This window comes from Humulus lupulus, chromosome 7 (assembly GCF_963169125.1).
Source record: "Humulus lupulus chromosome 7, drHumLupu1.1, whole genome shotgun sequence".
NCBI classification, from domain to species: domain Eukaryota; kingdom Viridiplantae; phylum Streptophyta; class Magnoliopsida; order Rosales; family Cannabaceae; genus Humulus; species Humulus lupulus.
The window spans coordinates 122,826,395-122,840,003 of record NC_084799.1 but is presented as its reverse complement, the minus strand read 5'-3'; the positions used below and the strand labels follow the sequence as shown (position 1 = coordinate 122,840,003).

Sequence of the window (13,609 nt, the reverse complement as noted above, 5' to 3'; positions counted from 1 at the left end):
TGGTATGTCACCATATCGATTGGTGTTTGGTAAGGCTTGTCATCTACCGGTGGAACTGGAGCATAGACCTTATTGGGCTGTGAAAAAGTTGAATGTTGATCTCTTCATGGCGGGGCAGAATAGGCTTATGGAGTTAAATGAACTTGAGGAATTCCGAAATGAAGCATATGAGAATGTGAAGATATACAAGGAGAAATCGAAGGCTTTTCATGATAAGAGAATATTAAGGAAGGATTTTCAACTAGGGGATAAAGTTTTGCTCTTTATTTCTAGGCTTAAACTTTTTCCTGGTAAATTGAAGTCGCGATGGTCTGGACCGTATACGGTAGTCTTCTCACTTCCTTATGGAGCAGTACAAGTTCATAGTGAAAAGACGGGAGATTTTAAGGTGAACGGACAGAGATTGAAGCATTACTTGGAGGGTCCGGTGGAGACATGTAGGTCCGTGGTCGAGTTGGAACTTATTTGATCTGAAACTAAAGCAGCGTCTGGCTAAATGACGTTAACGACAGCGCTCTTAGGAGGCATTCCTATGTTTATTTTTAATTTTTAGTTCAGTTTGTTTGTAAAAAAGTATGAACAATTTTTAGTTTTTATTATTTTTTTAGTTGTGGTTGGACTTATTATTATTTTTTTTAGTTAGTTTTTAGTATTTTTGAATGTAATAGAACCGTGGAAATAGTGAAAACTCAAAAAAATAAAAAAAATAAAAAAGAAAAGAGAATTTGGCATTCTGGAGAGAGGGCTGCGGCGCATGCAACAAGAGCCACGGCCCTTGACGAAGTCAGAGAAGGAGGCTCGGGTTTGAGGAGCGCGCCGCGGCGCCTATGGGAAGGGCATCAGCGCTTGGAAAATTCCCAAAACGAAATTTGGGGCGCACCGCAGCGCTTGGAGGAGCGCGCCGCGGCGCGTATGCTGGTTCAAGGAATATAGGGGGTTTCCCTCTTCCATTTTTGCCATTCTCCCCATTTTGAAAAAAATCCACAACCCATTTCTCTCCATTTTCTCTCTAAATTCCTTTCTTCTACCCAGAAAATTCTTCCCAATCTCCCTATTATCTTTTGAATCCTTGAAATCCCTAAATACCCAAAATTTCTTGGAACCCTAAATTTTCAATTTCTATCAATTGGAGTGGTGATTTTATGCTTACTTGGTGTAATTGGAGAGTTCAAGAGGAGATTATCATTGTCAAGTAAGTGTTTCTTCAAATATTCAGATTTTTGTTGGTAATTTCTTTATATAGAAGGCAAAGAAGGGGTTTTTGATTGAAGAGTATAGTGAGGATAGTGTAGTATTGAAGTGAATTGATTTGCTCTGTTTGAGAAGTTATTTGGAATTGGGGGAATATTGAAAAAATAGGGGAGGTGCTGTCCAATTTTTCGTAGCATACTATGGGACCTAAGAGAAATCCTTCTAGGGCATCCTCTTCTAGGAACACCAATAGACCATCTTCTTCTAGGCCATCCACTTATAAGGAACCCGAACCACCCCCAGAATATGATGTTACAAAATTCGTAAGTAAGGCCGCTTTTGAACGCTATACAAGGATTCGTAAGAGGAAGGTAATCAGTGAGAGGGGTTTTGAATATACGGAATCACCATGTGCACTCTTAACCTATGAAGAAATTAGGGGGGAAATTCAAAGAAGGGGTTGGGCTATGTTTGCTGCAGAGGATGTTAGTCATGACAACTTTTCCGTGGTGTTAGAATTTTATGCAAACTATGTGGAGATGAAGAATACAGAAGTATTTGTTCGAGGTGTTCAAGTTCCGGTTGGTATAGACACTATTGCTGAATTATATGGTATGCCAACGTATGAATAGGAGGATGATGAATATCATCAATGGGTTCATGGGGATAATATTAATTGGGTCCAGGTGGCGGAAACTTTAAGTATACCGGGAGCTCGGTTTACCGTTGTTGGTGGTGTGCCGAAATATCTGTGGCGCTATCAATTGAATCATGTGGCGCGGGCTTGGGTGCACTTTGTGAGTGCAAGGCTAATGCCGACAACTCATATGTCAGATATCAACAAGGAGCAGCTGTTGTTGGTTTATGCCATTATGACTGGCATGACAATTGATGTAGGCCGAGTGGTTAGGAAGAGTATGAAGGATATCAGTATGTTGACCACTACGGGAGGATTAGGTCATGGTTCCTTAATCACAGATTTATGCCGAGCATATGGAGTGGTTATGTTTGGAAGTGATGTTGTTCGGAAACCCATGTCGGCAATTTCTAAGAATAGGGTGATGGGGTATGAACTACCTTCTTTAGAAGCACCACCACCTCGACAGCGTGCCGTTGATAAAAGACCCCGAGTAGATGAAGTTGACGAAGAGGATAATGAAGTGGATATGGAGGGTACAATTCCGGAGGAGCATGCGCAAGAAGTACCGGTTGTACAACCGCCTATTCAACTTGCAGCTGGTACTTTTGATCCCTACATGCAGCTGATGCAGAATCAATTCCAGTATTTGGTTTAGCAGAACAATTATCAGATTGCGCAGCAGCAACATATGCAACAAAACATGGCGCAGCAAAGTGAGTATCAAATTGCTCACGTGGACCAGCTAAATGCATTGGTCAATCGGTGGTCTCTTCGGAACGATGAAGATGTGGCTCAATTTCCTTTACCATCTCAATTTGTCCCGTATCAACCGCCGCCTCCGCCTCCACCATTTTAAATGTCTTTGGTAAGTCTCTTTTCCTTTACTTTTGTTTTATTTTGTTATCAAACATTGGGGACAATGTTTAGGTTAAGTTTGGGGGAAGAGATTTATTGTTGTTTGGGTCGTGTTTATGTTGTTTTGGTTTTAGTTGTGTTAGTCGTGTTTTGTTTAGGGTGTGAGTTGAATCAAGTTACCAATGATTAGCCAATGATAATATGATTGAATGATGAACTGTGTAAATTGAATGGGAATAAAGCTAAAAAAAAAATCCGCGTGCTTGGTTGAATATTTTGTTCTATTTTTATTAAACACTTAAATAATTGAGAGCTAAATCATGATTTTGATAAATTTTATGTGATGGAATAAACTTTATGCTTGCTAAATTTGAAATAAGAAGGGAAGATTGGATTAGTTTATCCTAGAACTTGTTTGCTTGCTTTTTGAGGCGAAATTTTAGATCATGCATGCTTAGAAAAATGATTTAGGCAATTTTTTTTGGACCGTTTGAGCCTTTCAAGCCAACATAGTTATGTTTAATCCTTAGTTACCCATTATTGAACCTAAATTGACCCTTTTTTTTATTGACATTTGCTTGAGCTAATAGCTTGAAAACCTAACTTTTATTTTGTCTTTCCCTTGCATGTACCATGAACATATGAATGATAATTGGGATTGATTTGTAATAGGGGGTTATGTAGGACAAGTTGTGTCAACAATGGAGAAAATACATTTTGAGAGAAAGAAAGAAACACAAACAAGAAAGAAAAGAAAAAAAATATATTTCAATGATAAGATAACATTACACTCCAAATTGTATTATCAAGAACTAAGTTTGGGGGAGTGTAATGTTATAAATATATATATAAAAAAAAAGAAGAAATTTTTTGCTTGTGCAATTTCTCTCGAAATGTTAAGATATTGGGAACAGTGGGATTGGATTTGTGATTTGTATTCAATTTAGAGTTGGTTGGTTAGTGGTCATGGTATATGTTAAGCTTAAATGACTTTCTCATCCACCTTTGCCTAAGCCATTCAGTTATAAGCTTGAAAAGACCTATTGATTTCTGAGCATGTTTTGTCTACATTAGTGGAGATTAGCAAGTATAGCAAGCTTATGGGATATTATTTGGTTGATTGGATTGGAATGGGAATTTAGTGAGCATAAATGAATTCGATTACATATTATTTGTTAATCATGATTTTGAGAGCTTTTATTTTTGTTGTTTAATTGAATGGAATGAATGTTTCAACTGAAATTTTGGATTACGAGTTAAGTTCCTTGAAGATTATATAAGTGAGTTATTTGTCATAGCTTGAGGCTTAGTATTGTTGTTGGCTTGATTCGAAAATGTGTGTGTGTGTTTTTGTTATTCGTTGAGTTGTTTGTTGTGGTTTACTCGAGGACGAGTAAAAGTCAAGTTTGGGGGAATTTGATGAGTCCGTTTTTAGCATAGTTTTAACATGTCTTTAGGGTAAGTTTGAGTCATTTTGGTGGATTGTTATGCGGTATTATGCTTGTTTTGGTATGTTTGCAGGAAATAGGAGAAGAAATCGTAAAGTAGGGAAATGACTGAAAAATTAGCTGAAATTGGGAAATTTGTGCTAAAAGTTAACAAGAATGAAGTTGAAGACTCATTTGTGGAGATAATTGTTTGATTCTTAGTTTGGAATCCAGTTTTTGGAAAAATTAGAGGGGCTGCGGCGCAAGGTAGAAATAGAGAGGGCCTTAATTCTGGAATTTTGAAGGGCCGCTGCGCCTGAGGGACGCGCCGCGGTGCTTGCTGAAGTCAGAGAGGGGGATGCGCTGGGCATAGATGCGCGCCGCGGCGCTCGGATGCTAGGGCCGCGGCGCGTGTGGCTGAGTGTGACTTTCAGAATTGTCGAATTTGTTAGATTTTTTAGGGTTTTAATACGTTTTTAGAGTTAATTATTCTATTCTATTCATAATTAGAAGTGTGGAGAAGTCATTAGAGGCAGAAGGAAAACATTGAAGACCTAGAGTTTGAATTCTTATTTTCTTCTATAATTTCTTACTGGATTTCATGTTTATATTTAATTTGATTGATGTTATTATGTCTGCTTTGAACTAATCTTGTTATTAGGGTTTTAGTGGATTCTTCTTGAAACTTTTGATATCTTAATGAAATTTTCCTGAATTTCTTTCTTCTGCTGTGGATTATTTATCATATGCTTAATGCTTGTGAATGTTTGATCATCATTTACATGTTTATATGATTTTAACCTAAACTCTGAAAAGAGAAGGATAATTATGCTATAGATAAATAATCTCAATTTTATATTAGACGAAAGTACTTTTATGAATTGTGTAGTTTAGGGATTATGCGTTTAAAGCCTGCAATATATTGATTTACCACAGAGACGTAGGAAATAGTATATTGTAGAGAATTATAGATCCTAACAAGACTATAATTTATAATTGTAATCTGCTACCACAATAGACTTAAGAAATCTTGAGAATTGGTTAGAAATCATAAGTGGATGGTTGATGAAACTAAAGCCCTAACTTTTGCATCTATTTGAATTAAATCAAATTTCATCTTTGCATTTCTTTAAGTGCTTAGTAGTTTTCTTAATTTTTAGTAATAGTTATTTTATTTATCAATCTGAAATTATTATTCAAATCAATTAGAGTTAGAGGTTAATTATTGGTAATTAATAGCAGTCTTCGTGGGATCGATACTTTACTTATCATATATTACTTGATTAGACCGCGTATACTTGCGTGTTACATTTTGGGTGATCAGGGTTACTATGGATTTTGTGGGAGGTTTACACAGGACAGTGGGGTTAGATGATTTGGTGTGGGTGATAGTAGACAGATACACCAAGTCAGCTCACTTTCTGCCAGTGAAGACAACCTATACTATGGATCAGTATGCGGAGCTGTACGTGAGGAAGATTGTATGTCTCCATGGGGTTCCTAAGTCTATAGTGTCAGATCGGGATCTTATATTTACCTCCAAGTTTTGGGGTGGTTTGCAGAAGGCTATGGGGACTTAGTTGAAGTTCAACACGACCTTTCATCCTAAGATTGATGGACAGTCTGAGAGGACAATTCAGGTATTTGAAGACATGCTCAGAGCGTGTGTGATAGACTTTGAGGGGTCCTAGAGTAAGTATCTCCCGTTGATTGAATTTTCATACAACAAAAATTATCAATCAACGAATGGAGTAGCTCCGAAAGATGTTATATGGAAGGAGGTGTAGATTGCCCATTCATTGGGATGAGATGGGTGAGAGGAAGTATTCGGGACCAAAGATGGTACAGAAGAGTAATGAGGCTATCGAGAAGATCTGAGCTTGAATGCTTGCCTTGCAGAGCAGACAGAAAAGCTACGCTAATCCTAAGTGTAGGGACGTGGAGTTCCAGGTAGGGGACCACGTGTTTATGCGAGTCTCACCACTACGAGAGGTGAGATGATTTGGGAAAAAGGGCAAGCTGAGCCCTAGATTTATAGGACCTTTGGAGATTCTGGAGAGGATCGGGCAGGTGGCCTACAGATTGGCACTGCCACCATCGTTATCGGGAGTTCATGACATATTCCATATTTCTATGCTTCAGAAGTACGTCTCAGATACGACTCATGTGTTGAAGTATGGGGATTTGGAATTACAAACATACTTGTCATATGAGGAGCGACTAGTTCAGGTCCTAGACAAGAAAGACAAGGTTCTATGGAACAAGACGATTCCTCTAGTCAAAGTGTTGTTGAGGAATAGCAAGGATGAGGAAGCGACCTGGGAGCTTGAATCAGCGATGCGGGATCAGTATCCCGAGTTATTCAGGTAAATTTTGAGGACGAAATTCTCAAAAGGAGGGAAAAAATTGCTAATAGGGCCTAAGGCCTTGATTAATGTACCGAGAGGGCATAATTGGTATATGTATGTTTAATTGGTTAAATGCGTGACTATGTGGCATGCATGATTAGTACGATTGTATGAATATGGGATATGCATGTTTATGAGTAATAGATATGCATGTGGGCCCTTATAGCTTATAAGGACATTTTTGTAATTTTGGCCCGTTGAGGGCATAAATGTGATTATATGTGATAAATGATTGAGACCACATTATTATGTGGATATATTTGCAGTTTATGATTCAAGACGATCCTAGTGAGTGGATTAGCGAAATAGTCATAACGGGGTTTAATACCCGACTCGGGGGGAGCCTAGGGGTATTTTTGGGAATTTAGGAAATATGTTGGGATTTATTAGATGTTGAATAAGTATTTGGTAATTAATTAGACATGACATGGTTAATTAATTAATAGTAGAAGCACTTGAGGAATTAGTGGGAACCGGGGGAAATGACCATTCTACCCTTAGAAGTCATTGGAAGGTTGAATTAACTTAAGGGAAAAAATGTCTTTTTAGGGGGTTAGGAGATATACTCAGAATATAGGAAGTAACCAAAATTTTTTAGAAGAGTCTCAGCTCACTCCTCTTTCCCTCTCACTCACGATCTCACACCCTCCCTATTTTTATACTTTGAAGCTGAGGAAGAAAAAGAATAGAGGAACCTAGGCTTTAAGCTGGAATTTTTGAAGGGAATTAAAGGAGAAAGGCTTGGGCTACTGAAGAAAAGGGCTGGGACTTAAGCTCAAAGATTAAAGGTTGAAGCTGGAAAGTTTAGCTGCCTTTGCCGTAAGAATTATGTTTAGTTTCAGTTAAGAATTTAGGTTTATAGAATTAGTTGATTGAGGTTTCTAAGGGATAAATTGTAAGTAATTTCAGTAGAGTTCGTTGTGTTATAATATGCCTAAAATATGTGATTAAAGGTCTTAAATTCGTAGCTAAGCTTAGTTTTGATTGGGAGGTTTGAGAAGATTAAATTCTAAGAAATTTGGCTGGGTAGATTGTTGAGGAAACCCATAAATTCTGGTTGCGAGGGGGCGCGCCATGACCCAGCTCATGGGCGTCGCGGCTCGCATGCCTAGAATGCGCTGGGTGGGTTCTCTGACTCAAAGGTGCACCGTGTCCCTAGGGGGCAAGACGCGGTCCGCCTCCCCCTTATGCTTGAAGATTGAGTCTCTAACTTGGGGGCACGTCGTGACCCTTAGGGCCAGGTTGCGACCCGCCTAGGGGATTTTGTCTTAGGTTGGTTTTTAGAATTAGTGAGGCTCGGGGGTTCAAACCCAAGTGCTCAGAATGATTTCTACTACCCGGTTTAGTAGGAATTAAGGTCCTGGTGGCTAACTAATGGTTCCTAAGTATCTATTTGGATTAGAAATTGATGATTATCAATTGGCCAATGTGACTAGGTTTATCGCCAAGGCTCAGGATTGAGGATCATGATCAGGACCGTTCTGTATCTTTCGCTCGGAATTCAAGGTGAGAAAACTGCACCCTTGTGTGGCTGTGTTGGGACTGAGATTCCCTGTATCTGGATATATGTGTTGTGTAACTGTGATCTTGTTATGCGAAACATGAAATGAATGACCTAAGACAGCCGTGGCTAATGACTTGTGCATAGGACACGACTCAACCACTGTGAGCTGGGGTCAGCTAAATAAACAATGGACTCGACCTAAGCGAGCTGGAGTCAGTTGAGTAAACAGAGGGCTCGACCTAAGGGCGTCGACCCTGAGCATTTGTATATTGGTTGAGATATATTTCTGAATGTACATGTGTACTATTAATAATTTGATGCTTATGATTTACTGGACTTCTAAATGACTATCTTATGATTGATTGGATGCTACTACTGATTATGTATTTGTTGTTATGGTTTGCTTGTTGGGCCTTGGCTCACAGGTGCTATGTGGTGCAGGTAAAGGCAAGGGAAAGCTGGACCAACCATGAGTTGGAGAGCTCTGGGAACGAGGTGTACATTGTCAGCTGCTCGTTCGCCACGGTGAAGGAAAATTATAGGGACTGAGCCTTAAAATTTGTATTTTTCCATTAGAGTGGTCACTGGTTGTATATAACGTTTGAGAATTGTAAAATTGTCTCTTAAACCCTGTTTTTGAGATCCCACGTACCCAATGTCTATGTTAATGAAAATTAACCATTATATTCAAAATCTTTTAAACCTAACTTGGTGATTGACCTTAGGATCACATTACTGTTTAAACGACTTGATTAGTAGGTCTTGCATTATTTTAAAACACACATTGTAACAGTCTTGGTTATCCAGGGCGTTACACCTTTACACCAAGAGATAGAACGGTGGTTATGTGATGCCAGGGACGAAACCAGGTCTAGGGCACTGTATATAATGGCTTCAGCAGAGCTGTAGGAACTAAAGGTTCAATTATTGAGTAAGATGATATTCTCCAAGGTGGATCTTCGATCTGGTTATTACAATTGAAGATCAGGGAGAAAGATAAGCGGAAAACTGCATTTTATATTAGATATGAGAACTAGGAGTGTTGAGTCATGTTCTTAGAATTTGACTAATGCCCCAGTTGTTTTGATGGATTAGATGAACAGAGTGTTCAAAGATTATTTGAATTGGTTTATGATTGTCTTTATCAATGATACTTTGGTATACTCTCAGTCGGAAATTGGCCAAGGCCAAGGAATGCCTCAGAGGTCAGGAGTTTCCTTGGATGGGCAGGGTATTACATGTGTTCTGTGGAGGAATTCTCAAGGATTGTTACCTCATATACAAAAAAGATGATTGCCTCTGCATCATGTCAGGACCAGAACTAGAGTAGAGTTACTGGTGGGCCGATTAGCCAATATTACACTTGAATTTACTCTTTTAGAGAGGATCAAAGAAAAAAACAGTTGAGTGTCCCACAAATGGGAAGGAGTGAGGGGAATGTCTTAGCTAGATTAGCTAATGACCATGCAGTCTCAGGTATGAGTTTGTTGAGGTATAAGGATCGGACTTGGGATCTGATGGACACTGGGATTAAATGGAAGATTCTGGATGAGCCTTATACTACCCCTTATTCTCTACATCCAAGCACCATGAAGATGTACTAGGATTTGAAAGCTTTATATTGGTGGTCTGGGATGGAGCGGGACGTAACTGAGTACATGGCAAAGTGCCTGACATGTTAGCAGGTCAAGGCAGAGTATCAGAAACTAGTAAGGCCATTACAACATTTGTGTATCCCAAAGGGGAAGTGGGAGGACATCACGATAGATTTCGTGACGAGCACTACTACAAAAACACCTTTTTAGGAAACTTTTTTAGGGCACTCACCTAGATGCGAGTCCTAAAAACAAACTCCTGGACTTTTTAAGACTCGCAGAGCGAGTCCTAAAAACTATGTGTGTCCTAAAAGTTTGAGTTTTTATTTTAAAGAAACACCTCCTAGACATTTTAGGACTCGCAATGCGAGTCCTAAAAGAATATTTTTAGGACTCGCATTGCGAGTCCTAAAATCTTATGTGTGTCTTAAAAGTTTGAATTTTAAAAAATTTCAAATTCCTTCCAATTTTTTTAAGTAAAATTACGATAATGTATTTAGGACTCACATTGCGAGTCCTAAAAGATTGCTTTTAGGACTCGCATTGCGAGTCCTAAAAACTTATGTGTGTTTTAAAATTAGAATTTTAAAAAATTTCAAATTCCCTCCAATTTTTTTAACTAAAATTACGATAATGTTTTTAGGACTCGCATTGCGAGTCCTGAAAGAATGCTTTTAGGACTTGCATTGCGAGTCCTAAAAACATAGTGTGTTCTAAAATTTTGAATTTTAAAAAATTTCAAATTCCCTCCAATTTTTTTAACTAAAATTACGAGAATGTTTTTAGGACTCGCATTGCGAGTCCTAAAAGAATGATTTTAGGACTCACATTGCGAGTCCTAAAAACTTAATTTGTTCTAAAAATTTGAATTTTAAAAAATTTCAAATTCCCTCCAATTTTTTAACTAAAATTATGAGAATGTTTTTAGGACTCGCATTGCGAGTCCTAAAAGAATGATTTTAGGACTCACATTGCAAGTCCTAAAAACTTAGTGTGTTCTAAAAATTTAAATTTTAAAAAATTTCAAATTCCCTCAAATTTTTTTAACTAAAATTACGATAATGTTTTTAGGACTCGCATTGCGAGTCCTAAAAGAATGATTTTAGGACTCACATTGCGAGTCCTAAAAACTTATGTGTCTTCTAAAAATTTGAATTTTAAAAAATTTTAAATTCCCCCCAATTTTTTTAACTAAAATTACGATAATGTTTTTAGGACTCGCATTGCGAGTCCTAAAAACTTATGTGTGTCCTAAAAGTTTGAATTTTAAAAATTTTCAAATTCCCTCCTATTTTTTTAACTAAAATTTTACTATTTATTACTTCACAAAGAAAAATAAAACACAACAGCCCATTCTATCTCTCTCTCTCCTTGCTCTCTTCCCCCAATTCTCTCTCTATCTCTCTCTCAAGAACTCCACAACCAAGCAACGGACGGCGGTGCTCCGACTACCCCTCTCCTACACGCGCCAGTGCAATGGACGCAGAAGGTCGGCGAACTTCGACCCCCGCGAGCCCAGCCCCTCACGCGCCACCCTCCGCCGCCTAAAGTCGTTCGAAGTTGCGGTGGTGCTATTTTTCCCAAAGTCTTCCGAGTATTTTCCGACCGCCTCGAGCCACCCCGACCCAAACGAACACCACCAATACATTCCTTGTGCTTTGGGAATCAAAACCCACTAAATGATTGATCATTTTCCCGAACCACCACCATGGGGTGGTGGCACCGCCGTTAATGTCGAAGCTCCGGTGGGAGCTTTGGCTATCAATTAATTTTTTAAAAATTAAAAATAAGACTTTTTAGGACTCGCATTTCGAGTCCTAAAAACATTCTTTTAGGACTCGCGTTGCGATTCCTAAATTCTTTCTTAAAGGCACTCAATGGGATTTTTTAGAACTCGCATTGCGAGTCCTAAAAACATTCTTTTAGGACTCGCAACCTTAGTTTTTAAGGCTCTCAAATAGAGGACTCGCGCCCCGCGAGTCCTAAAATCTTTTTTAGGACTCGTAATGCTAGTCCTAAAAAGCCTTTTTTGTAGTAGTGGAGGTTGCCTAGGATAGTGGGCCAATGTTATTTAGTTTGGGTTATTATGGGCCGGTATACAAAGTTAGCTCACTTTTATCAGTGAGAACGAACGATACAGTTGATAGTATGCAGATCTCTGCAAGAGAGAGATAATACGCCTTGTTTGGACTTTGAGGTCTATCGTGATGGATAGGGATCCTATCTTTACTTCCAAGTTTTGGGGAAGGTTACAGAATGCGATGAGTATACAACTGGAGTTCAATACAACTTATTATCCTTAGACTGATGGTAAATAAGAGAGAGTTATCTAGTTATTGGAGGGACACCTTATGAGATGCTGTAGGATAGGAAGTATAGACCGCCCATCCACTGGGATGAGATGGGTGAGAAGGAATATTTGAGTCCTGAGGTAGTTCAGAGGACCATTGAGGCTATTAAAAATATTAAAGCTCAGATGATTGCTTCTCAGAATAGACAGAAAAGTTATGTTAATTTCAAATGTAGGAACGTGGAGTTCCAAGTGAAAGCCTATGTCTTCCTTAGAGTCTCTCCATGGTAAGGGGTAAGGAGAGTTGGGAAAAGGGCAGGTTGAGCCCTAGATTTGTGGGACCGTTGGAAATCCTGGAGAAGATCAGTCAGGTGGCCTATAGAATGGCCTTATCCTCAGTACTGTCAGCCGTATATAATGTATTTCATATTTCCATGTTGAGGAAACATGTGTTAGACGAGACTCATGTGTTGAGTTATAAGGATTAGGAATTGGAGGCTGAGTTATCATGTGAGGAACAACTAGTCCAGATATTAGATAGAAAGAACAAGCTATACCTTTGGTTAAGGTATTATACAAAAACAGTAAAATATGCGGGATCTATATCCCGGGCTATTCAGGTAAAATTTCGAGGACGAAATTTCTGTAAGGAGGGGATAGTTGTAACGTCCCAAATTACCTAATAAGGCTTAGGGCCTTGATTAGGGGGCCAGGATGGACAATTATGAAATTATGTGATATAAATATGTATATTATTATATGATTATGTGAGTTATATTATAATATAATTTGATATGCATGTTTAGGTGTATTAAATATGCATGTGGGCCTATTTCTGATTAAAGGGGCAATTTTTGTAATTTGGCCTATTATGGTTATATTTTGCATATATGTGATATATGTGTGGGACCACATTATTATGAGGATATATTTGTGTTACTTGGCACGAGACGATCTTAGGGAGCAAGCTAGTGGGAAAGTCACAATGGGACCCATATTAGACTCAGTGTGAGTCAAGGGGTATATTAGGTATTTAGTACATTACCGGGTAATTGGGTAATGGGAATAAATATTTGATTATATATTGGGAGTTGGAGAGATGTGGAGGGAATTATGGGGATTTTGACTATTTGCCCCTTGGAGACGTTTTGGGTACCCCAAGCATTTGGATTTGCTTGAGGTTACTTAACCTCAAAGTAACCTGTCAGAAATAAAAAGAACGCTCTTAATCATGTAATTTGGGCATTGGACCCCGATATTATTCTTTGATCATTTATCTAGGGAAATTGGTCCCATATGACACTATAGTCATTTATATGAATGCTATGCATGCATGAGTAGGGTTATTACTTCTAGGCATGTTTATTATGATATGATAATATGTTATAACTGCTTATGAGCATGTTTGAGTTTTCTTGCTGAGCCTCAACTCACGGGTGCTATGTGGTGCACGTAAAGGGAAAAGAAATCTGGACCAACCTTGAGTTGGAGAGCTTAGGTGACGATGTGTACATATGCGGCTGCTCGACCACCACAGCCGAGGGTTTAAAGAGGAACTAGGGTCAAACCCTATTTTGCCGCTTAGGTTGGCAGGTTGTAACTCTTTTATTGTAATTAACCTTTTAAATATATTTTGGGAACCCATGTATACAGTGAACGTTTTAGTGAAACGTTTGTATCTTTGACCAAAAGTTTTAAC

The 13,609-nt window shown here is 38.6% G+C and overlaps 1 protein-coding gene across 1 annotated transcript; it reads left to right on the top strand.

The window, feature by feature from the left end:
- Positions 1–4: 4 nt before the first annotated feature.
- On the top strand, positions 5–469 carry LOC133792140 (uncharacterized). The gene has a single exon (XM_062230058.1). It carries the CDS (start codon positions 5–7, stop codon positions 467–469), a length of 465 nt encoding a protein of 154 aa, XP_062086042.1.
- Positions 470–13,609: the final 13,140 nt, after the last annotated feature.

Coding starts and splice junctions, on each gene's coding strand:
- LOC133792140 (XM_062230058.1), top strand. CDS start 5: ATGTCACCATATCGATTGGTGTTTGGTAAGGCTTGTCATCTACCGGTG.